This window comes from Danio rerio, chromosome 18 (genome assembly GCF_052040795.2).
Source record: "Danio rerio strain M-AB ecotype USA chromosome 18, GRCz13ab, whole genome shotgun sequence".
Classification (NCBI taxonomy): domain Eukaryota; kingdom Metazoa; phylum Chordata; class Actinopteri; order Cypriniformes; family Danionidae; genus Danio; species Danio rerio.
Genome location: NC_141038.1, coordinates 20,162,611 through 20,189,139, shown reverse-complemented (window position 1 = coordinate 20,189,139; position 26,529 = coordinate 20,162,611). Strand labels below are relative to the sequence as shown.

General features: G+C 35.8%; 3 protein-coding genes across 9 annotated transcripts in view; 2 read left to right on the top strand and 1 right to left on the bottom strand.

Moving 5' to 3' along the window:
- aars1 (alanyl-tRNA synthetase 1) overlaps nucleotides 1-19,251 on the top strand; it is a 30,517-nt gene extending 11,266 nt beyond the window's left edge. For 3 of the 5 annotated variants that reach the window (NM_001044310.2, XM_087291606.1, XM_087291607.1), the window contains 12 exon segments: nucleotides 6,467-6,591; nucleotides 8,063-8,207; nucleotides 8,293-8,471; nucleotides 8,564-8,677; nucleotides 10,094-10,300; nucleotides 10,945-11,129; nucleotides 11,948-12,056; nucleotides 13,753-13,866; nucleotides 13,961-14,080; nucleotides 15,899-15,985; nucleotides 16,076-16,189; nucleotides 18,444-19,251. In NM_001044310.2, the coding sequence (NP_001037775.1) occupies nucleotides 6,467-6,591; nucleotides 8,063-8,207; nucleotides 8,293-8,471; nucleotides 8,564-8,677; nucleotides 10,094-10,300; nucleotides 10,945-11,129; nucleotides 11,948-12,056; nucleotides 13,753-13,866; nucleotides 13,961-14,080; nucleotides 15,899-15,985; nucleotides 16,076-16,189; nucleotides 18,444-18,623 (1,679 nt within the window). In that variant the 3' untranslated portion in view covers nucleotides 18,624-19,251. 5 annotated transcript variants of the gene reach the window in all.
- LOC147832801 (uncharacterized) lies at nucleotides 1,877-3,227 on the top strand. Its single transcript, XM_087293102.1, has 2 exons — nucleotides 1,877-2,439; nucleotides 2,482-3,227. The coding sequence occupies exons 1-2, from the start codon at nucleotides 2,014-2,016 to the stop codon at nucleotides 3,199-3,201; spliced, it is 1,146 nt and encodes a 381-aa protein (XP_087149228.1). The 5' UTR covers nucleotides 1,877-2,013; the 3' UTR covers nucleotides 3,202-3,227.
- Nucleotides 19,252-20,909: 1,658 nt separating the features above from the next.
- Nucleotides 20,910-26,529, bottom strand: part of st3gal2 (ST3 beta-galactoside alpha-2,3-sialyltransferase 2) — a 52,914-nt gene continuing 47,294 nt past the window's right edge. For 2 of the 3 annotated variants that reach the window (XM_087291889.1, XM_087291890.1), the window contains exons 7-8: nucleotides 26,364-26,483; nucleotides 20,910-24,615 (exon numbers count right to left, since the gene is read on the bottom strand). In XM_087291889.1, the coding sequence (XP_087148015.1) occupies nucleotides 24,442-24,615; nucleotides 26,364-26,483 (294 nt within the window). In that variant the 3' untranslated portion in view covers nucleotides 20,910-24,441. 3 annotated transcript variants of the gene reach the window in all.

Sequence of the window (26,529 nt, the reverse complement as noted above, 5' to 3'; positions counted from 1 at the left end):
TTTAATGATTCACCGTTAGCCAGTTGAAAATCGATTCAAATATGTGACGATTCAAATGTGGGTAAAATGTTGAGTGAATCGTGATACATGTTTTGAACAGAGGGGATGCTGTTTACTGGTGCAAGCTCACTTCACCTACACATCAACGGCGAGCAAGAGGTGGGCGAAAGAGTAAAATGACAGCGGTGATGTGCGCCAGACAAAACACAAACTGTGCAAATACTGCAAAAACACATCTATTTTGACAAAAATGATGCACATAAACCATCAGCACAATGAAAAACTACTGTCACAGACGTCTATTACCAAAAAAACTATTAACCAGCTAATAAACCAAACCACGTGGACCAGATGATTTGCAGTTCCACTTGCCTTGGCAAGTGCTATGGAGATCAGATGGTACATCAGTGACTATGTTTACATGGACATCGGTAATCAAATTATTTGCCTTAATATAATTAAGACAATAATAGGATTAAGATGTTTAAATGAGTTGCGTTTTGAATGATCCTTTCATGATCCCGTTTAACATTTTATAACAAATCATTCAATTAATATCATTGCGTTACCATGCTATCCGCATTTCCTCGAGTTTTATGTAATTTTTGTTTCTTTTTTTTTATTTTGTCCACTTTAACTGCAGTGTGTGTGTGTGCGTGCGCGTGTGCGTTCGTGGACTATTCTGAGGCGAAAAGTTCTACATGACGGTTGCAACTAAAATCGGCATAGTCCACGTGTCTTAATTCGGTTTCTCTTTAGTTCGATTATGACCTTAATTGGATTAAATTAATCAAAAATCGCTGTTTACATTGTAGACTCTAAATCAGAGTATTGTCTTAATCGCATTAAAATCAAATTATTAGTGTCCATGTTAGCTTATGCAGTGTTTTTAAATCGAAAGTGTGCAGATCTATTTCAGACTAAAAGAGAGGGTTGTTCTTTGACAGAAGCAGGTATTAGATTAGTTTTATCCTCTCTTTTTCAAATTGGTTTATGCATATTTTAATAATTTACACATTATTATTGAATATTTATAAATGTTCAAGATTATCTCTTCTTAACTGTATCACATTGATACTATTACTTGTTAATTATATGATTAATATTAATTTTACTTTAGTTTGTTTTATTAATGAGTATTTAGTTTGTATTATTCTTGTTTTGTTTATAAAATAGCAATTAAGTTATGGCAGAAAATATTTTATATTTAGCAAAAAAGTGCTGCATTTAAGAAAGAAATGAAAGCACTCTTCACCTTTAATTTGTTTTAAATAATTTTGCTTAAAAATCATAACTAAATAATGAATTGAGAGATTAGTATGGTAAATCTTATCGAATCGTGTGTCAGATGAATTTTTACATCCCTAATAACCAGATGATAATTGTTTTTAAATCAATAAGAAATCATTGAGGTATGGTTATTATAGATCTGTTAGTTTATGCATTTTTAAAAAAGAACCAACTTATCAAATTTGTAATGAGATCTGTTTAAATATCTGGTTGTCACCAGAAATATTCTGCTATATTTAATAAAAAAAATCAATTTTAAATTTGTCTAAATTTATTCCTTAACAACACATATTAGTATTAAATGGAAATGAATGGAATTTCATACAAATATTTCACAACGAATATAAAACATTTTATACTTGACCTTTCACATTTTATCCATTTGATCTCAATCAAGAATGAGCTAGCTTTAAACAGTCCACAACACCTCAGCTTATATCTCTGATTAGAGTTCACTGTTTTTGTTTAAGACATTTATATTATAAGTATTTATATAAATTTATATATATATATGTATTATAAGTGTTTATATAAATACCTATTATTAATATAAATTACTTTATTTTTATGTCAAAAGTAGAATACCAAGTAAAAACTGAGAATTTAATGATTTAAACGTGGTGACATGGGCCAGTGGGACACAATGGAATTGGTTACCGTAGAAACCGTAAGCCTCAGAATGCTGGCTTCTATTTGTGAGTTCTATATGTGACATCACACTGTATGTTACTGCAATTCTTGTTGGTTTGTTCATTCTGTAGCTCTGACAATTCAAATATGGGTCAGCTCAGTTCAAGTTGTAAACCATCAAGAAATGATTGTGGCAGTGTGGACTACTATCATTGTACACCACCACAATCGTCCACAGATGAAGTGGAAAACAATTTACATCTAGAGAGAGATGTGGAAAGAGGAAAGAAGCGTTCTTCTAAAAAGAAGAAATCAATTTGGAGGTGGGCCTTTTCCCATCAAAGAGGTGGCAAAAAATACACCAAGGCCTCATCTGACCACAGTGCTGAAGTCTCTCCTGCTGCCTGTTTGGCTCCTGACAACAGTGCTGCCCTATCTCATACAGCGGCCAGTTTGAGTCCTGACAGCAGTACTGAGGAGTCTCCTGCTGCCAGTTTGAGTCCTGACAGCAGTACTGAGGTCTCTCCTGCTGCCAGTTTGAGTCCTGACAGAAGTACTAAGGTCTCTTTTGCTATCTGTTTAACTCCCAACTGCTCTGCGGAGTTCTCTTCTGGTGTTGCCGTTTCGACTCATGACAGGAATACAGAGGTCTCTCCAGGTACTGCCCGTTTGAGTCCCGACTGCTATACTGAGGAGTCTCCTGCTGCTGCCTGTTTGAGTCCTGACAGAAGTACCAAGGTCTCTTTTGCTATCTGTTTAACTCCCAACTGCTCTGCGGAGTTCTCTTCTGGTGTTGTTGATTCGACTCATGACAGGAATGCAGAGGTCTCTCCAAGTACTGCCTGTTTGAGTCCCGACTGCTGTATCGAGGACTCTTCTGATTCTGCCAGTTTGAGTCTCGACTGCTATACTGAGGACTCTTCTGATTCTGCCAGTTTGAGTCTCGACTGCTATACGGAGGACTCTCCTGCTGCTGCCAGTTTGAGTCCCAACTGCTGCACTGAGGACTCTCCTGATGCTGCCAGTTTGAATCCCGACTGCTGCACTGAGGACTTTCCTGATTCTGCCTGTTTGGCGCCTGACTGGATTACAGAGGGCTCAACTTCTGCCTGTTTGAGTCCGGACAGCTGTACTGAGGTGTCTACTGCTCCGGTCCCTCCGGCTTCTTCCTGGACTGTCTATGTGTCTCCTGCACCTGTCCGTTTGGTGACAAATTGGAGTCCAGATGTCTTTCTTCATTCCTCATTTTGTGTTTTAATGTCATTTGCTTCATATTTCTGATCTGCTGTAAATAAAGCATTCTTAAACATGTGATGTTTTTATTTTTATTTTGCATAAAACAATTATAGGCACATTGATTACTTAAATGGTGTACCTCTGAGTGTACCTCTCTGTGAAATGAGTATTGCATGTACCATTCTCTAACAATATTTTTTTATATATAATGCACAGCCCTAGGTACAGTATTGTGACCTTGGTGTACTGTACAGGCTTTCTCTTAAGATTTGATCTTTCAATGTAGTATTGTGGGGGGGAAAAAAAAGAAAAAACTAATCAAATTAACAATCATGTACTTATTGTTCAATTAGTACTAAAGCAAATAAATACTTTATGCGTTAACATATTGTTCCTTTATTTCCTAAAACAGACTTTGTACTGTTTCACAGTTTTAACATGTACAGTGTAAGTCAGAATTATTAACACCCTGAGTTTTTACCACCATTATTACTATTGAAGAAGTATAGGAATTTAAATGCAAATGGATTGTGTTTAGAGTTTTATTATCAAGATGCTGTTAACGCCAATTGGAAGATAACAATAGGTGCTTTTACACCATGTACAAATTTCCACAATTCTTTTTTAGTAATAAATTTAATAGTAGATGCAGTTTATACACACCCAATTTATATTATATATTAAATACACATGAGTAAGGATGCAATGATTTTAGATTTTGTTGGAACAATTATAGTTTGCGGTTTCACAATTATTTTATGTTCATTACATTTATAATTTTAAGTGTTGTTGCTGCTCAGTCACCAAGTAATACAGCACAAAATAATAAAAACAAACAAAATCAATTTCTCTTTTTGGAATTAAAGAAAAATGAAAAAAAAGCTTCCGGCTTAAATGTAAGTAATACTTCAACACAGAAAAAAAAACATTCAAAACAAAAAATATATATTTGAAATTCATTATAAGCTACATTACAAATAAATCTAATCAAAAGCTGCTGAAAATCTGACTGAAAGGCACTTTTGATCGTCTATATGTTGTAGGGCTGGGTGATAATTCGATATTGATAATTATTACGATATATAATTTTTCAATAAAACGATAATGACAGTTCGATACTTGCTCGATAATATTCACGCACTATGCGTAACGCTGCGCAAGCATTTTGCAGCCTGCCCTTCCGGATGCTGCATGCAGTAAACAAGTTTACAGCGATACAGTGTTAGTTGCACTTCAAAGAGCAGGAAATTTTTTTTTTAAATCAGGTAAGAAAAAGTCACAGACATTGTTGACCAGAAACGTCACTAGACTTCAGTAGTCTTGAGCTATATAGTTTTTTTTTTTTTAAATCCTACACAAAACAGTAACGTGCACTGCAAACTGCAGACTACTAGTGCCATCAAAAGCAGTCATCACCACAAACTAGTTCAACGATAAAAACAATACCACACTTATAAAGATGCTGAGAAATTACAGACCTAAACAAGCGTTTGTAAACAAGAACAACTACCCAACAAAATGTCATGTCATCATTTTCTAAAGCCGTGGCTTACGAGAAAAAAAAAAACTCGGAAAGACAGAAGAAATGACAGACAACACAATCTCAATGAACACTTGATGCTTTCTGTAAACTACAGGCTGCATTATTTAAGGGCATTTGTTACGACATTCTTTTGTTTTCAAGCTTATATTGCCTTATTAATATTAAGATATTTGTTTTGAAATCTGTAATACTTCTATTGTCCGTCATCGGTGGTAAAACAACCAGCCTTTATATATTTAAAGGACATAATCACTGAGGAGAAATCGGATGCTCAAGACAAAGTCTAAAAAATAATGACATTAAAAATGCAACAAATACATGAAAAACGTTTACAACATCAGTGGATCATTCATTAAATCCTTATTTTCCACAGAGCGAAGCATCATCCACCCTTAGTTGTTTAAGATGATGGGCACAAACTAAAAAGCATATATATACATCTTTAAAAATGTATTTTTTGCAACAAATTTTGTTTTGTATAATGTGTAACTTAGTTTTTATGTATATTTTGTTGGTTAATTATCTACAGCATAAACAAGAAGAGCGAATGACATCTGAGGCGAAGCGCTTTAAAACAAGCCCGCTAAAGGCAATATGCTTTAGTGCCGTCCATGAAACTGTTTTCACAATTTCAGTTTAATTAAATTAAAGAAGCGCTTTGAGCAGCATGAGCTGGACAGTCTTTACAAGCTACAGCACTTATCGTATTCTTAGATTACCTCGGAAGAATAAACTCCATCTGAAGGATGAGAGAGCTTAGAAGCTTGTTGAGTGAATGGAGAGGCTTCCCTCATGTCTTGCCGTGATGTGCGATTTACAAAATGACAGTCTGCATAGGCCTATTTGTGCCAGTCTGTCAAACAAAATTGGTTAAAACACCCGCAGATATAACAGAGATCTGCGTATATGCGTCCTGCAATCTGCGATGTCAAGAGTGTGACTGCATAAGAAAGTTAAATTGCACACAATTATGTAATGTATGCGTCTCACAGTGCAAAGCATACCTGAACTTTTAAATGTCCAAGCTTAGTCAGTCATTGATATGGTCTATTGATTAAAGGGTGATTGAAAATATATCAAGTAATCGTTAGCATCCCTAAATAAAATATATTAAAGGATAATTCACCATTAAAAGAAAAGTTCATCCAAAACTGAAAATTCTGTCACACCTTTTACTTGTTCCAAACTGGTTTTATTTTTTTCTGATGTTGAACAATATCCAATAACTTGTAGGTAATGTCTTTGGTTGTTGAAAACTTGAACAGTAAATGCTAAATCAAGATTGTTCTTTTGTTTATTATCTTTTTAATTTATATTGTCAGACAGCTAAAACATTTTGCAAAATGTGTTAAATCAGCTGCACAAAGCGATTGACATGCTGAAAATCCTATAAAATTGATAGATGAAAAGATTTGACATTTATCGTGATAATTATCGGTATCGACTGATATAAAAAAAAAAAAATTATTGTGATAATTTTTTTGCCTTATGACCCAGCTCTAATACCTTGTAATTTAACAGTTCTGTATAATGAAATTATTATTAAATGCTTTTATTTTATGCTATAATGGTGTTATTGCTATAGCAATATTGCTAACTTATCATTAATTTAATAAAATAAATAAAGGTAGTTTAACTCATATTTTTAACTATGAGAGCTCAAAGAATTTATAAATGTTTTATTTTTGTATGTGCTCAAATCAACTGTAAATCCATAATATTGTCATTTTACATTTATTTCTTTTATATAAATGTTGTTTTGTGTAGGTGACACGGCCTGGCTGCTGTATGACACCTACGGTTTTCCTCTGGATCTCACTGCCCTGATTGCTGAGGAAAGAGGAATGGGGGTCGATCTGCTGGCATTTGAAGAAGAGAAGAAGGCTGCTCAGGTTAAAATCAGTTCATTTTTTCATACAATGCATTTTCCATAAATCAACAATATAAAGACAATTTTACTCAACTCACTTCATAGCTTTATAGGAAGCAGCATACACTCACCGCTCACTTAATTAGATAAACCTTACTCGTACCGGCTTGGATATTCTCTTTTTCTGACCATTCTCTGTAAACCCTAGAAGTGGTTGTGCGTGAAAATCACAGTAGTTAGTAGAAAAATCAGCAGTTTCTGAAATACTCAGGCCAGCCCGTCTGGCACCAATAACCACACCATGTTCAAAGTCGCTTAAATAACCTTTCTTCTCTGTTCTGATGCTCTGTTTTAACTGCAGCAGATTGTCTTGAACATGTTCACATGCCTAAATGCATTGAGTTGCTGCCATGTGATTGGCTGATTAGAAATTTGCTTTAACGAGCAGTTGGACAGGCGTATCTAATAAAGTGGCCGGTGAGAGTGTTTCCTGATAACATTATAATCAGTGACAAATGCGTTGCATCAATTCAATCTTTGTTCATTCATTTATTCATTTTCTTTTTGGCTCATTCCCTTTATTAATCTGGGGTCGCCACAGCAGAGTAAACCGCCATACATTCTTTAATATTAGGAAAATTATAATACGAACTTCAATAAACCATATGTTGTTGGGGTCATGTTTTTCAATCCCGTTTAATAAAATAAAAGCAGTTTAAGCTGACATTTCTCAAATAAAGTTAATAAGTAACTTTAAAGTAATAAGTAAACTAACTAAGCTTCTGTTTATCCTACAAACACTACGGATTTCCCATAGACTGTTATTTTTTGGGTTTCCTATTTGGTTCACATGACCGTATTTTTCTCATATGATGTGAAGACATATAATGTACTTATGATATATGAAGTAGGGTAATCACTATACTGGAATTTGATACAAATCTGTACTGAAAATGTTAAAAACGTCCATTTCCTGCAAACATTTAAGCACGATCTTAAACACCACTGCTTTGCCATTATGTTTACGTGCTAAACAGAAATTACTGTGATTGGTCATGAAGGTCATCTGTTCACCGAACTCACCGCTGTTTACTGCTTGTAACTACAGATACAGAGAAACTGAAGCATTTCTAAGTAACATCGATGAATTGGTTTGTCTATAAGCTGACATACAAGCGATCTGCTGATGAATTGTGACTTTAAAATGTTCCAGTGTCACTGTATCTGTTTTTACACAGTGTGCAAGAGTGTGAGCACAAATAATAATTTGCTGGTTGCAGTTCACTTAATGGCCACCAGTGTCGCTACTAACATAAGTTTCTGAATTCTACATAAAACTGATTAAATTTACAATACAGAATTGGTAAAGGCCAAGTTAATACAAATGTAGACCGGCTGAAATAATCACAGACATATATTCAAAATTCACTTATAACTATGAGCGCACTGTATGTGAATATTTGAGTCTTATTAATAATGACTGTTACATACAGTTGAAGTCTCAAGGCAAAGGCTCTGGAGATGAGGACCACATCATGCTTGACATCTACGCCATCGATGAGCTCAGAAATAAAGGTGTCGCTGCCACAGATGACAGCCCCAAATACAAGTACACTTCCGATGATAATGGCAACTATGGTAAGAATGTATTTATTTATATCACTATGGTTTTAATTTCACATTAGTTCCTGTGCTTATGATTCTCTGCGTTTGTTTGTCTCAGAGTTTGAACAGGCGGTGGGCACAGTGTTGGCACTCAGGAGAGAGCGTATGTTTGTGGATGAGGTGATCACTGGTCAGGAATGCGGCGTCCTGCTTGATAAGACCTCGTTTTATGCTGAACAGGGTGGCCAGAGTTTTGATGAGGGCTACATGCTTCGAGAAAACGACTCTGCTGAGGATGTAAGAAACAGACAGTGGTCATCTGAAGATGCTGAATAGTCCATTTCTTTTGTGCTTCATGTTTCTGTTATGCTTTATTTTGGCTGTTTCAGAGGATGGAGTTCACTGTGAAGAATACGCAGGTGCGTGGAGGATACGTGCTGCATATTGGTACGGTTTACGGCACACTGAAGGTTGGAGATCGCCTGACTCTACATGTAGATGAGGTGTGTGGCATTTTTATAACTTTTTGTAACTTTTTTTCATAGTTTTTGAAGCGTAAAATGTGATGAAAGACCATTGCAAATGTTGTCAGGAGCAGCAGGTGAGTGCAGAAGCTACATTTGAAAATACCAGGGTAAAAATACATTTCCATGTTTTAAAGACATGGCGTAGAACAATGGAATTAAATGCAGTTCTTGTTGTCTGGTCTGAGACCCACTTTATATTGTATGTCAATCAGGCAGTGAAGATCATTGATTTGAAAGAAATCAGATCTTAAATGTGGTGATTTTGTAATGCCATTTTTGGACTTAATGGGAAAATTTTAAGTCATTGTGCAAATATTGCTAAAATACCAAACTTTTTACATGTATGATCACAACAAACATTCAAATCAGTTGTCGTGTATAGATCTAAAACCTTTTTAGACTTTTGTACAATACCATATCATTATCTTGATACAAAAAGTCATTATTAAAAATACCAGGGATGAAAGTTTAGTGTGGATATAAACATGATGTAATCAAAATGAAGTGAATCACCATTTAAAAATAACTTGACGCTTCAAATAAAGATTGTATCAATTACAGTCTGACATTTAAGAAACACTCTGACATTTAAAGTTTTCTGCAAGGTACGTTCTGATATCGAAAAATACAGGAAGTGTCTTGAATAGCTGTGCTTGGAAAGAATGAGTCATTCTTGAAGTGTGGGATGACCTATTGTTGGCCAGTTTGTTGACATGGAAAATAATACTAAAATGACCATAACGTGAACAAGTCTGTTTTTGACTAATCCAATTCATTCTAATTAAGTCATTGTGAATAACAGATGTGGTAATAAAGAATAACAATCTTGTCATTCTTATTAAATATGTTAAGATAAAATATATGACATTAATATTAATAATTCAATACTTTAAAATAAAATGGAATAGAAAAATACTTTTTTTTTTTTTCATTTTCAAAAGGTGCACTATCAAGCCATTTATATGTAATATATGACCTTGTCATTAAGCGTAACAAGTATTTTCATGTAAAGGATAAGAAGCATACTCATTCTGATCTATATTTAATAAATGAACAAAAGAATAAGTGGCCATACTAAACTGTTTAAAATTTGGGATCATTAAAAACATCTTACTGACAAACAGGTAAAACTGAGTCGTTTGAAGGATATTGGCAAATTACAAAGTTTTAAACATGACATGATGTTGCAGGAACTACACTGATCCTTAAATAAAGTCTTTTAATATGTCGGCAAACAATTCTAGTATTTAAAATGCCTTACAAGTTTTTTTGAGACAATCGTAGTAAGCCAACTCACATCATCAGTTTTAATTCAGGCTATTTTACAGCTCTAATTGAAAGAGCCCAGCATGCAACATTATTTCCTTTTCTTTTCCTGTGTCTGTTTCTCAGGCTCGTCGTAGGCCGATCATGAGTAACCACACAGCCACACACATCCTGAACTACGGCCTGCGTTCAGTTCTCGGAGAAGCAGATCAGCGAGGCTCTTTGGTTGCTCCAGACAGGCTGCGCTTTGACTTCACAGCTAAAGGTGCAATGAGCACAGATGAAGTGCGACGCACAGAAGAGATCGCCGCTGCCATGATTGCAGACGCCAAGGTCAGACTTGTTCTTTTCTAAAGTTGAACCATTTTATTTTATTACTGCTTGAAACTTCTCCATATTCAATTTATTCAACAAGTTTTTCACAAGATTCCATTTTTTAAAATTCTAATTGTTTATGTATTTAATTTTTTATATTGATTTAATTATTAGCATTAATAAATATTGTTGGGTTTATTCATTTTAACTGGAATTGAATGGAAATCTATTGAATGTAGTTGACTGCCAAGGTAATTTAAAATGAAAATGAAGGAAAGGAGTTTGTGCTATAAATATACTGTATAGTTAATGCTACATTTACTATTATTACATTATGATTTTTGTCGATTTTTTTTTTTCTTACAAATTCTTATAGACAATAAATATTCAAGTGTTACACGACAGCATAAGTAATGTAAATTTTAAAATATTGGAAATAAGCATGCGTAGTAAATATAATGCATAAATAAAATGCATGACAATGCAAGTCCAAAAATTCTGTAAATGAGCAGGCACTAAATAAAATAAAAAAAGATATTTTTAATATTTTCTAATTGCTTGTATGAAATATCACATGTCAAAAATAATTTGCATGAACAAAAATAACTTTAATTTTTTAAATGTTTATCTGTTGATTATGCTCTATGCATGTGTTTCTCTAGGGGGTTTATGCTCTGGATGCTCCTCTCGCTGCAGCTAAAGCCATTCAGGGTCTGCGAGCAGTGTTTGATGAGACGTACCCTGATCCTGTAAGAGTGGTGTCTATTGGCGTCCCAGTGGAGGAACTGCTGGCTGACCCAAACAGCCCTGCAGGATCACTTACCTCCATCGAGTTCTGCGGTGGAACGTATGAATATTACAATTTCTATTTTGTTTTTTTGGGTGAAAAGTAAGGAAAACTGATCAGCTTAAATCAGTATTTTTTTGTCTGTGTTGCAGAATACAATATTAATCATTTATATTACAATTTTACAATTACAACATTGCATTTTAAATTAAAAAGTTTTTACTAATGCAATTACATTTTTTTTATGCGTAGTAGAATATTTGTAATCCTGGACCACAAAACCAGTCCAATCCAAAAATACTTTGAATGGGTCTAAATGATAATAATTAAATGATAGTTTCTTTTATGCTGAAAATTATTAGAAAATTAAATAAAGATCATGCTGAATTACAATTTTTTCAAATTTTGTTCTGTAAATTGATCAAAATTCTATTGAGATTGCTGGTAATGTGCATTACTAGCAATTCATTTATACAACTTTAAATAGAATTTTGTTACTATTTTCCTTTTCAATCAAAATATACATCAATACAAATATTTATTCTATATCAAGAAATTGACACTTTTGACTGGATGTGGTCCAGGGTCGCATTTCTTAAGTTTTCTTATTAAAGGATTTTAGCCATATACTGCTACAGAACTATACATGTACATAGTTTGGCATCCTTTTGCATTGTATTTGCAAATTTGTGTGGAATTTCCATACATTTTTTTGACTTGAGCATTGTTGAGTTTTGACTGTTTTTAATGTCTGTTATTAAAGTATTAATGATAGTAAAGGCATACAAACAGTATATGCCCTTTTGTTCATGCAAGCCGTACCCAAGTGAACAAATAATGAATGAAGTTTGTCTAATTTCTAATATTTTTACCCACAGGCACCTGCAGAATTCAAGTCATGCTGCACCGTTTGTGATAGTGTCAGAGGAGGCCATTGCTAAAGGAATCAGGAGGATTGTGGCAGTGACTGGAGCAGAGGCTCAGAAGGTTAGAGGAGATCATAGATATGCAAGCTATTATTGTTTTTGTCTGTGATGTGTAGGTTGGGAATCCAGAACCAGTTCTTGCTGTCTGTTTTTTGAGTTGTGTGTGAGAGAGACACAATACAAGGATTAAATATTTCAATTCATAGTTTTAATCTGACACACCTTTTATAGGATGATTCCTTTGAGGCTTTCATATGAAGTTTTGCAATAGGCTTATAACGTCTTTGGTAAACATTTTTGTTAAACAATAAATTAGACAAACCCATAACGTACACATCAGTTTTGAAACCGTTGTATTCTAATAAATGTGTGCCTCTAATTCATCTAGATAATGTTTCATGTGAAAGTCAGTGCTTTGTAGAGTACAATGTGTCTTCATGTTTCACAGACCATTTTTACCATACTATAATAATTAGTCTGTGCTAACATTGATTGCTAGAGGAAATTGAGGCTTTTTTGTTTACCTTTTTAATTTTTTAAATTTTTTAAAAACCTACCTTATTATCTTTGTTTTCAGATATTTCAGATAAACCTGTTTCAAACATGTACATGCTGACTGTCAGAGCCAATAACCAATCACAAGCGTTTAGGAACTAGCTCGACAACGCTTAAAAAGCAAGCAAGATAATATTTAAATTGATTTATTTGCTATAAATGCACATGTTGTTCTGTGCTTGTACTTGACACATTAAGTGTTTTCTTTGAGCAGGTAAAATTAAAGGTACAGTTCATATATCATCATTAACTTTCAGCAGTGAAATTTAAACCACACTGAACTGAACTAGCTCCGGTTTCCCCCACAGTCCAAAGACATGTGTTACAGGTGAATTGGGTAAGCTAAATTGTCCGTAGTGTGTGAATGTGTGGATGTTCCCCAGAGATGGGTTGCAGCTGGAAAGGCATCCGCTGCGTAAAAACTTGCTGGATAATTTGGCGGTTCATTCCGCTGTGGTGACCCCGGATTAATAAAGGGACTAAGCCGACAAGAAAATGAATGAATGAACTGAACTAAACTGAACATCAACTTTGAAAACTGGACTTTACTCGAACTATGTTAAGTTGCTTTGACAATCTACATTGTAAAATAGCTACATAAATGAACATGAATTGAATTGAATATATCTGAATGCTTGTATTAAAGGACAAAATTTTATTACAAAGAATAAACAAACATAAATATATTTCTAAATGATACATTTTAATACAAGAATTGTTGTGCTTTGAACTAAAATATAGAATTGTGTATGGAAAGCATCGTCAATGCACCGTCATGTACTGTACTGAGATATTGAATTGGGCCGAATCGATGACATGATAATCGTAACTGAACCGTGAGACCAGTGTAGGTTTACACCCCCAATCATTAAGATGGTTAGAATCACTGAAGATCACACATCTCAAAACCTTAAATCTTTTTCTTCAGTTTCAGCATTTAGTTGTTTATGGTCTCACCCTCTAGGTCTCTGCGACAGTCATGTCAAAACTATCAATTCCTACTTGTTAGTATAGTCTGATTTAAAAACATTTCATTCAGTTGAGGCAGTTCTTTTACACAAATCAACTATTAAGATTCGCAAGTAATGTACTTTACTTTTGTCGTCATGTATGTGTAAAACAAATACATGTTCAGAATAGTGGGTTGTAAATACTGCAAAACTACTATTTCTTGACAGTTGTTTCTATTTGTGTGATGTCAGGCCCAGAGGAAGGCTGATGCCCTGAAGCTTAGTCTCGATGCTCTGGCAGAGAAAGTGAAAGCTCAGAGCATCCCAAACAAAGACGTCCAAAAGGAGATTGCTGATATGACAGAGGTGAGCTCAACTCAAACATGTTCTGCTTTCGTCTAACTGGAATAAACCCTTTGTCTAAACTCTAGTGGATCCGTGTGTGTGTTTGTATATTCAGTCTCTGGGCACTGCAGTGATCTCTCAGTGGCGCAAAGACGAGATGAGGGAATCTCTGAAGGGCTTGAAGAAGATCATGGATGACCTGGATCGTGCCAGCAAGGCTGATGTGCAGAAGAGGGTATGTGATGATTTTTAAAAATTGATGATGCGCTGTTCAGAAGCGCTTTTGCTCAGCACAGTGGAGATTTCTTCAGTTATATCGTTTTAGTTGTTTGAGATGCAGTGACGCAGTCCGATTTTTAGCTGAACAGATCAGCCACTTTTGACGCTCGTACACAATCATAGAGTCCTCGTGCAGTCCCTTAAAAGTCACATCTCCTCTTCAATTTCGGGCTCATGTGCGAATGTTTTTCACTCACACTACAAAAGTGCCTGAGCCCAAGTGAACCGCACTCTGGCACACCTCTTCCAACCGGGCCAGGGCCGGCCAACTGAACCGTGCCCGAGCCCGATTCAGAACACTCACACTTCTTAAATGAAACGGGCCTGAGAACGGTTTGGATACCATAGTGGGAGTACACCCTTTGTTTAAGTGTTATAACAGACTAATTTTCAACACCTGTCACAGTGAAGCTTGACAATTAAAAAAACACAATTCAAATATACATGTATTTACTGTGTACTTATGATGGATTGAATACCTGTATGCGATTACATCTGTAATAAACTTAGGTAATTACATTTGTAAATACACTGCTGACCATTCCCTACACCTTAACCCACTCTTAAACCTACCCATACCACCAAACCTGTCCATAACCCAACCCCTATCCCAACTCAAGAGCCCCACAAGTGTTCTTATGAACACAGTAAGTACATTGTATTTTTTTTTATGCTAGTACATAGTAGTTAAGGACACTTAATATAAAGTGGGACCGGCAAAGGCAACATGATCAAACAATAAACTAATACACTATTTATGTAAACACTGCTGATTTGTTTTTAACCACTTTTTAAGTACTCTATAAAAACATTTAGATTATTTTCTCATATTAGGCCAGCATGTAAAGCATTCCAGTTTTGTAAAGATGCTTGAATGTTAGCATTTAGGCTGCATTTACACTGCAGACCTTGATCAGTCAGTTGTGGCTATCCGATTTTTATTTTTTATTTTTTTGATGACCCACTTACATCGTCTTTTAAAAGTGACTAGTATCCAATTATCTTCATTTACACAGCATAGGCGCAATGACCAGGAAAATAAGAGCGGGTGCTGACTGACAGCTGATGATAAAAGAGCTCCCTTTTCTCTGTTCCTGTATTTAATCTGTTTGCAGGGTTTCATTTTTTTTTAAATTCTTTTTGACAAGTTGTTTTACTATAGTTTATGATAAAAGTTCTGATTTGGCCATCTTTTAATCTAGGCCTTTTTAAACCAGTAGGCATTTTAATGTCCATGTCATGATTTATGCTTGTGATGTACTGTATGCAACAGTTTTACATTAGTTTATATTGGTTAAGTAGTGAACATTGCGCTCGCTCTCTCTCTCTCTCTCTCTCTCTCTCTTTCTTTAACATGCTTAAATACTTGTGCTACTTGACAATATAAAAGCTGTTTAAGTTGTCGTGTATGAGATTTAAGGTTTGGGACTCTGCTGATGTTTGTTCTGAAATGAAAGCGCCAAAGTTGACGTCATTCTCTATGGTTTTGAATGATGTGCAACTTGCATTGACAGGTGAAAATCCGATTTACCTGCTTACACTGCAGACATGAGGGCACAAATCCAATTCATATCAGATAAATTTCCACATATGAACAAGGTCTGAATCAGATTTGAGTAAGTCGGAATCCATGCTTACACGTACATGGGCCATATCTGTGCCTCGTGGGAGAAAAGAATCGGAATTGAGTCACTTGAACCATGCAGTGTAAATGCAGCCTTAGGCACAGAGACTTGTTGGAAAACAAAAGAACTCAAATAACTTTACAATTTAGGTTCTGGAAAAAACAAAGGAGATCATCGATAGCAACCCTAACCAGCCTCTGATCGTGATGGAGATGGAGAGTGGAGCATCAGCAAAGGTAACACTCGCATCTTCTCAAATTGGAAGAATTCTATAGTTTTAGTAAGTGCCTTTGATTAAAAAGTCCACATTTGTCTGTTTCCATAAGGCTTTGAATGAGTCTCTGAAGATGCTGAAGACAAATTCACCACAGACCGCTGCTATGCTTTTCACTGTGGACAACGATGCAGGAAAAATTATCTGCTTGTGCCAAGTGCCTCAGGTAAATGAGCTCAAGAAAACATTCTGTAAGAGTTAGGTTGCATGTGTTCTCTGCGGCTGTCACGTGGTTGCACACTGAAGCTAAACAGATTTCTGCTTGGTTCGTACCTGAATGGGAGACTACATGGGAAAATTAGGATGTAGGAAGAGCTGCAGGGGGTGCTTTTCCTGTGGTCTTGTTTGGTTCCTAATACCCTAGTATAGTGATGGGGACTCAAAACTATAATACAAGGCTGTATTGGACTACTAGATGCATTTTGTTAAGCATGATGGTAAAACAAACGCAATTATGAATATATTAAAACATATGCTTGTTTGTCGTAAAAATTTGTAATAATGACAAAAAAATACTCATTTGTGGATCTCCTTACTTCCGGGTTCAGTAATACTGCCGTTCTGGCTGGGGTATTCTGGGAAATTTTCTTACCCCTTGGTTTTAAATGTGGTCATGAAAAATATTCGTTCAAAGGGCTATTCACCCCTTCCCCTTAGCCCTACGCCTTTAAGCTAAAGAGGATTGGGACATCCCTACCCCTTGACGGGAACGTGCAAAACAAGGGTAGAAGTAAGGGGAAGGGCTAAGGGGTAGAATTGGGATTGGGCCTAAATCAGCTTTCAGTGAGAACCATCTTAAGGATAGGGTGATAAACAAAGTTGCTGAGCGCCCTCTGAAAAGAAATAAGGGTGTTTTGGATGTCTCCTTTGTCTTTCACACCTATTACAAGTCTTTCAGTCTCTGCTAATAGGATGATGATCTGAATCAGGTGTGTTTGGTTAAGGAGATACAGAAAATGTGCAGAGCTGGTGGTTCTCCAGGAACATGGTTGAAAAACAATGTCTTTATCATCATTACTGCCTGCTGCAAAGGTTTTCAATAATTCAGTTTTTTTAAACTCAGTATTTGCTTAGAGTTGTGTCAGGAACACAGTTTAACAAAAGAAATTGATCAAAAAAGTTGCAATTTAAAGAGCTAAAGCACACAGTTTGTAAGAAATCAATACTTCTGTTCAGCATTTATGCATTCAATTGATCAAAAGTGACACTGGACATTCAGGGTGGTTTGATAAAAAAAAAAAAAGCTGTGGCTGCAGTTTCTTAGTTAGTGTGGTTCATTTGAAAAAGTGTTAACACCAAACAAACAGAGCAAGACTGCTGAAAAGCCTGCTTATAAATGAATTTTAGTGTGGCAACAACAGACCATCTAAACCCAGGGTTCTCAACAGGCGGCCCGTTGCTCATTAAATGTGGCCCGCAGCTGTGCAGACTGATCAGCTCTCATGTTGCTGCATATAGAAAAGCACTTGGGCTGTAACGGTACATGTATTTGTCTTGAACTGTCACAGTACAATGGTCACTGTTCGGTTCACAAATACAGAATACATTCACAAAAAATGCAGTTCTCTGTCAAAAAACGCAACACAGCAGCGCTCACTAGTGGTTCAGCTATTTTCCTGGTGTCATGACAAATAGTTACATGTAAACTATAGGGCGAAACACTAGTCCCGCCTTTGGCTTCTTCTGATTGGTCCACTTCTCTGAAACTGATAATACGTGATAAATGAGCACTGCTGTGGGTGAAAGGTGAAATCATTTTATCTTCACACGGCTTCTAAACATTCAGTGCTGCGAGAGACTCGAGTGTATAACATTCACGCATGTCTGTAAACAATAGAAATATAAGATATTGACAAAACCAAGGTACATAACCGACCCAAGACTCCAGTGTATAAGTGGCCCCTTGTATCTTATGTAGTTGATATTTGGCCCTCAAGGCACACCGAAGTTGAGAACCTCTGATCTAAACAAACCTAAGACAGGACATGATGTCACAAGATGACCAAAAAAGGGCAGAATCCCAAACCACTTGTGTTAACAGTTGTAATCTTCTATTTATTATGTAATATGCTGATAAAAATTAATATTTTTGAACAACAAATGACCATTTTATAATTATTTCAGAAGGATTGCATGACACTTCGCTGGAACAATCTCTATTTTAAAATATATTCAAATAGAGAACTATGGAAAGAAAAATGTATATGTATATATCTACATAAATGCAATTGTGTTGTTTTTAATTCATATTTAATGCCGTATGTATATGATTCATCCCATTTTCTCTGAAATAAGCAACCTCAGAGGTAGAATTGAATGCTGTTTTATGTTTACTTACACATTTAATTCTAGCTGACTTGCATGTTACTAGACAAATAAAAACATGAGTATCCACTTTAAATCCCATGTTGTGTTTCCAGGATGTTGCGAACCGGGGCTTGAAGGCCAGCGAGTGGGTTCAGGAAGTTTGCCCTCTGCTGGATGGAAAAGGAGGTGGTAAAGACATGTCCGCACAGGCCACGGGCAGAAACACACAATGCATACAGGAGGCTCTGCAGCTGGCATCTGAATTTGCCCGCCTCAAACTGGGTGAAAACTAAGAGCCAAGAGTTGAATTTAGTGTTGATGGGTCAAATCTGGGAAGAGGTCCGTTAGTTTAGTCTTAATCCGCCTCCTGTTCTGTTCCAGCTGTGCCTGCTAAATTTTCAAACTGGACATTCCATGCTGGATAAATGTAAAAACTGTACAGAAATGTGTCTAATACGAATAGGATGGAAAATGATTAGACTCTCTTGGTTAACTGAGGCATTGAAGAGTGAAACGAGTTATCAGCTGATCCATAAAACCGTCCTGACCGGCTGATGTAAAAGCACATAGGACTGTGCATGCTTTCTGATTGGGTTCTTGCATTATGATTGGCAGCATAATGTTGTTCTGATAGCTAAAATCCTCCTCATGGTCATTTTTCTGAACATACTAAAGGGAAAGGAAAAATCTGTCATTATCATTCTAGTACAAGTCTTTATCATGGTTTTCCAATACATTTGTGGATTTGCTGGTCTGTCTCTTTAAAAAGGAGGGATGTCTTAAATGAATTTGTCAACTGTTAAACTTTCACTAGCTCCTCTAGCATCTGTTTTGGGGAAATGAGCCATCATTCATGTCACGTCAAATGTATCAATAGTTAACATGAAAAATAATAAATCGCAATGATTTCGAATTCATAAATGACTTTTTATTAATTTGTTTGTAATTTAAGTCACTCATTATTATTTTGGCATACTGTCTTGTGGATTTAATGCAAAGGCTAATAAAAGGGATAGTTTATCCACAAATTAACATTTAAATCAAACCTTTAAGTCAGTTATTAACCGTCATAGATTTTACAAGTTAGAATTTGCACTATTTTGAACAAACATTACTAGTGGGTCATCCTTGCACTATACATTCTGAGCACAAAAGCAGAACATGCTCGCGTTGTAATTTCTATAAATGGATTTACCAGACTTTCAAATAAATGCTCCAGTCAAGCTCAAACCCATAATTATAAGTTTGCACAATGGCTAGGGTAAATACAGAAATAAAGAGCTAAAGTTAGCCATTGCTTAGTGAGGGATTCAGACTGAGCTGACACAGGGCTGGCATCTTCAGGTTTAACCGTACTTTAGCATTTTAAGGTGAAACCATTAAATATATTTTCATAATGTGATTAAAGGAACAGAGTTCCCTAAAATGCTTATTTACATATAGGCAGAGCAATATATCCAATATTTAAATTTTGGCTGAATTACATTATATATTATTGTGTTTTCTACTTTGTTTGGATAATACTAAAAACAATGATATTTGTTTTGCAAAATAAATGCTGCCCTATGTGACTGTTCATATTGAAGAATTTAAAAACCGAATTGGTCAAGTTAACCATGTAGTTAAGCTATACATTGACTAAAAATGTTTGACTTTCTGACATTACCATGTAGAACTAAATCACCAGACAATTTGATTAACCCATTGCATACTTTACTGAAACTTTTACATCTACATTTACTCTCCAGTAACATATTTTTTATGATTTGTGGTTATCTTGTTCACCCCCCAAAAAATACATTTCTGTTCTCCACCTGATAGTTTTTTTATTTAAAAATTATTTAATTTCTTTAAATTATTTATATTCCAACCTCCACTTTTTAATTACCTTGTGTAACGTGTGTTTGTACACAGCACTAAAACACTTAGTTATGCAGAAATTATTAAAATATAGTTCAAATATCGATACTTTAAAAAATATATATCGATACTAAATTAAAATCTTGAGTATCGATACTCAAGCATTGATGTGCACATCCCTAGTGTATACTACGAAGTTTTTCGACAAAACAGAAGCTCATGCACGCCTGACAACATGGAAATATTTTTTTATGGCATTCCAGATGGAGTTTATAACGTCACCTGTGAAATGTAAGTTACTCACCGAATAAAACATACCTAAACAGTCTAAATAGGCCACCTAGGCAGCGGTTAGCCTGCTAGAGCCAACACAATGGGGCAAACCTCTTTGTACTATGTGTTAGCTTAGCCATATCGTTATATAAACTTAATGTTTCTTTATTTAAAGCTCGATTACAGCTTGAATATGAAACTTCTCCGCTGCAGCTTTTGTACCGCCAGTCTTCTGACGCGCATAAAACAACATTCGTTTATGTTAACATAAAACATAGCTGTTTCAAGATATCACTTATGGAAAATATCAACATTTTGAAGAAAGTCACTTGGCTACAGTTCGTGGTTTTCCTCCATGATGCTTGTCACTGCTGTGACCTGCGGCTGCTGTGGGCCTAACGGCTCGTCTGCTTCAGTGTGGTGTGCGATAAAGGACACAAAAGACCCACCATTTTAAACATTTTTATTCCTTACAGTAGCATTAAAGATAAAAACAGTCCATAATTACACAAAGACTGAGGTTGTGAAAGGAAAGAAAGAGCACTGACCAATAGTCACGATATCAACACTAATGAGAAGTTAATGAGAGCAAACACAGTGAGGATATGTACAGTCTGTGCTGAAGAATTCCTTCACATGAAGAACAGGATTCAACATCATTCAAGTTGATGGAGGAGTCTGTTCGGAAAAACTGTAGCCTCATTTTTATACTTCATATCAGGATTTTATGCTGCCGTTTTATTTTAAATGGAAAATAAAGCCTTGAAAAAATGTTAAGAAAACAAAGCGACGCATCAGTCGCTCAGCGTTTCTATCTTGAAGATACAATCATGTGCATGATTGTGGAAAAAGCAGCAAAGAAAATGAAAAAGCAGTTAAATTTCACAGGCTCTGTAATCTTCATCTCATTCAATATTTCACAGCCTTCGCATCCTGCAAACAATTCAGCAAAGATGATACGAAGTCCAAGAAAAAGCTCTCTCAATGTGACAATAAGGATGCACAAAGACTGATAATTTAGTGCTAAGCACATTGGCAAGAGCATAAAGGAAATCGAGACTATTTGGAATTGATCTCTTCACGCAATTTGGCCTAAAGAACATTTCAAATAGTGGTGGACAATGTAGTCGTTCATAAATTGCTTTGCAGCAGGCTACAATCCTCCCGTGGCACAAAAACAAGACGAGAAACATTTCTCCTTGCCAACTAATACCATCCAGGATTAATAAATGCTTTAAAGATTAATACGAGAACTTCACGAGCCAACTTATTTTCTTTAATCCAAAGACAAAAAAGTCGCACAACAGCAGCAACCAAAAAAAACAGGTTTAGTCATGGGATAAAACTCTTTGGTGATGAGAGGGCAGCCATCCTATATATCCATGATATTAGAATTTCACTGTGAAATGCCCAATAATAATCCCTCAGAATAGGCTTAAATATAATAAAGCCACTGCAGCATTCGGTGTTGAATATTATTCGGGTATACGTTCGTCCAAAGACAATTACGCTTTACTGACAATGTATAAAAGCACTTAGTGTGCCACAGGTCTGGATTTTCAAAGGGTTCAAGAGACTTTTTTCCATTGAATACAACTAGGTAGCTCTTAAAAATCAAGATCGGAGAAGGTTTTCAGGTGAGAGAGCTTTTCCCACCCTGATCCCGAAGGCACGGTGCTTCAGCTTAGCTTAAAGTAGAACAAACACGAGGATGGTGGCGCACAGGAGAAGCCGTGAATCATGTGTGGGTGGAGGACAGCTGGTGGGTAGACGATCCGTGCCCTATTTTAGAGCCCAGATTTGTGCGCGTGAATGTGTGTCAATAAATGCTCTGTAAGAAGACTAAAGGAACAATAGCATGTGTTTATGCGTCTTATAATGAGGTTAGCTGTGCTCTGGAGAAAGGATGTGTCCAGAAGCGAGGACAAGGCACGCAAGCATGTAACATGTGTGCGCATTTACACACTGAAGTAGCTGATATGTTTACATTTTGAAAAAAACAAACAACTACTGCACCTGAATACTCGGACTAGGCCAAAGCAGAAAGCTAGAGAACAAGGGACATGATGGGGGAGAACTGTTGAGATGGGAAGAAAACAGAAACAGTTTCTTGGGGAACGAATCAGGGGAAAGTTTCTCTAGGGAAACACAAAATCATCAAAATGCATTTTACCCCTTAAAACTTTCTAGTTGTATGCAAAACTTTGAGAAATCCTCTTAAGAAACAGTATTTGCTCACAAAGTGGTGATTGCAAATAAGTAGACTACCGCAGAAGTTCTTTGCTTTATTATTGAATGTTTATAAACAAAACCTCACAAAGAACTTACATTTTTTAGCGAGTGAACGCAAACTTTCACTCAATATATAGATATTTTGCAAGGCATTGAATTACAATTAGCAATAGCTCACAAAATGTTTCCTTTTATCACAATAACTGCATCACTTCTCAAAATTTGTGTTCACTCTCAAAGCACAGTTTCTCAGGGGAACGCTAACCTTTTGCAAGCCACTTCCAAATTTCTCAACACAACAAAATATTTAGAAGAGACAGCATTTCCTGCTCACCTCATATTTTTCCCTAGCATGTCCCATTTAGGGGCTCCGCAGAAAGCGCTAGGCATTCTTGCAGACGTTCTTAATCTTTCTGCTTTCCTTTTAAACAAAAGAATGTAATAAATTATAATATAAACTTGATGTGAAACGACTGAACAGCAGCAAAGTAGTGTCTACATGCTTTTAAAAAAACTCAATCAATGATGTCCACCAATCTGTCAGCTAGTCTGTATCGCAAAATGACATCAGCCTTTACAATGGAATGCCTTTCGCCCTTTTTTCATCACCTAACACTATTAGATAAAGAGAGTAGTGTGCTGTAGTGTAGACCAGGAATCAAGCTCTACCACTGTTCACAGTGCATCTCTAAAACAATCACCACAGTTTTATTAGCGTCACTTTCTAAAAGTACTCCAAATATACTGAATATATTGCTCGAGTGTGTTCACATTGGACTGTGTGTCAGTGGTTTTCAGTTTCTGGTGTTGAGTATCAATCTATCCCTCCTCCTCAGACCAGAGAAGTGATCAATGCCCAAATGTGATTAGCAAAAACCAAGTGGAAAGACAAAGCTGTTGCTGTGGCACACACTAAGAGCAAACTGTTAGCATGATCATCTGGACACAAACAACCAAAACTGTCCTTTAGGACAAAATAAAGCTCCATTTAACAGCAGGACTGCAACATCCCCTCAGCCATATACGTCCAGTCTAATTTCAACACTATATTGGTAGTGAAAAGACCCACCACTATGGTCAAGCTTTTAGTTAAAGGGACAGTTCATCCCAAAACTTTAATTATGTCATTTGTTCATCTTTATGATACTTCAAACCATTGAGTTTCACAGACAAAAACTGCTTTAATCTGCAAAACAGCAAGGTATTTTGAAGATAAAAGTCAATCTTACAGGTTTGTGAAGACATAATGGTGAGTAAATGACATTTTCATTTTTTGGGTGAACTCTCACTTTAATGAATCACAGAGAACTACTATGGTGCACTATGGTGACCGTTGGTCTCACTCATCTAGCTGGCTATTAGACCGATGGGAAAGAGCTCCTGCATCATTACTAGTCAGCAAATGTCATAAATATGAGTTAATTCCATTCCCAGCACATAAACCTAACATGCTGTTTAGTGGTGAAACATTAGCGTTCCTTGCCAAGTCAAGTTCCTTGTCCTAGTTGAGGTACGCCTGCAAGGAAAAGCACAATTACTGGCATCTCGTCTCAAAACCACCACATCATGGAAAGATGATGCCCAGGATCCCGTCCGCTCGGGACAGCGTCGAATGGTTATAAGATCATGAAACATTACTTCTTGATCATGTTTAACAGGCACACTAAGTGTGTCAAGTGGATAATGGGTGGTTTTGTTAATGGTAGTCCATCAGTTGGTCAGTTTCTATGCACCTGGTGCCCAGATTCACTTTCCAGGAAAGACTGAGATCTTGCCAGCCTTGGCCAGCTTGTCAATGATCTGGGCCTCGTAATCGGCATCATGGACGCCTGTTTTGCGAAACTCTCCAGAATAGCGGTTCTGCTCCCAGTAGTGGTGCCAGTTTCCCCGACTGTCCGCCCCAAAACCGAATACATTCACCTGTGGAGGTAAATCAACAAACACATTCACCTTACTGATAGAACTTAAGATAACCCTAGGCATAATAAGAATAAATTGCCACACCATGAGCCTAAAACTCTATTGTTTGCTTGTTCTCATGTTAATCCCGTGAGTGTAACATCCTAGTGGGACAACGGGCCAATCAAACAAAAAGACTTGATTGACTGCTGACTATTGATTGGCCACTCATCAGTGTTGGGGATAACGCATTATAAGTAATGCCAGTTACATAATAAGATTACTCTTCTAAGTAACGAGTAAAGTAACACATTACTTTTAAAAAGTAATAATAATTGAGTTACTTTTTAAGAAATGTAACTCGAGTTACTTTTTAGATGAATTAATTAGCTTTAAAAAAATTTGCTGAATTGAACTTAGTGTAACCACATTTAATTACTCTATGAGAGAATGAGCTCCCTGTGGGAACAGACAAAAATCGAGATGGCAGAGCATTACATTTTTGTGATGGAAGTGTTCGTTATTTTGAACACATGGAAGAAAATGGGATATTCTCAAAGATAGGTGATTTTACTGAACTAATAAGACAAAAATACAAAAGTAGCAAACACATTGCTTTCAACTTTCATTAATTTTTATATACAGCATGCACAGGGTCAGGAAGTTCTCAGAAGGTAACATTATTTTAATTTTTTTATTGGTAAATGAAGGTGTAGGTTATACAGCATGTCGTTAATTGCAGAGCTCCTTTATTAAAAAAAGAAAAATAGCTTTACAGAATTGCAAGTGTGCAAGTTCTGAAAGAGATCAAGCCTCAGGCAGGTATGAAAAAGTAACTCAAAAGTAACATAACACATTACATTCTAGAAAATTAAGTAATGCAACTTGTTACTTTTTGGGCAGTAACTCAATATTGTAATGCATTACTTTCGAAAGTAACTTACCCCCACACTGCCACTTATCATAGAATGATTACAACAATGATTATTGTTTTCCCTTTTTTCTCGTTTTTCTAAGACTATATAAATTTACTATGTTTGTGCGACTCATATTGAAAATAGGAGAGTCAGGGAGATTAAAGGGCACCATGTATTTACATTGTTTTATTCACTGTATATTGCTAAGTGATGTGGACAGAAGTCGAATGGCAGCATCTGTGTGCGTACACTAATACAATGCTTCAAATTTTAAAAGACTTTTTAAAGACTTTTTTTTTAATCAGTTAATGCTTTTAGTCTTTTAAATGAAATTCATGATTAAAAATATATATATATTTCATTAAAATTTTTAATTAATGCAAGAAGCTTTGAATTTTCCAGAGGCAAAAGTAAACATTTTTATATTGTTATGAAATAACTTGCTTAGAGGTAAATGTACACATATTTAATATAATAATAAAAGTAATTCATGCCAGATTTATGGCTAATTTATGACTGACTGAACATTTTTTATAGAAAAATCTTTTTAAAATAATCTTATTTTACTAATTTTAAGCTTAATTAATATTGCTGGAAGGCCATCTGCTGCGTAAAACATATGCTGGATAAGTTAGTGGTTCATTCCACTGTGGCAACCACTGATGGCTTTAATAAGGGAACTAAGCCGAAAAGAAAATGACTGAATAAATGATTATCACATCTGTTTAAAGTAATCCAGAGTAAAAAAAAAAAATAGAACCATTTCCCAAAATACAATGTAAAATATTATATTTAAATGTAATTTTGATGTGAACTAATAATAGAGTTCATGTTTAGATGCTAAAGTCTCACCTCATCACATACGTGTAGAGCGAAGAACAGCACGAGCATGCCGGTAGATGGGTAACGTCCATGATGACGTGTCCAGCGGTCGTGAATATATTTGAAGAAAGCCGGGTTGAAGATCTGAACCTACAAGACATTATTTGACACGTATGCGAATTTACAGCAGCACTGA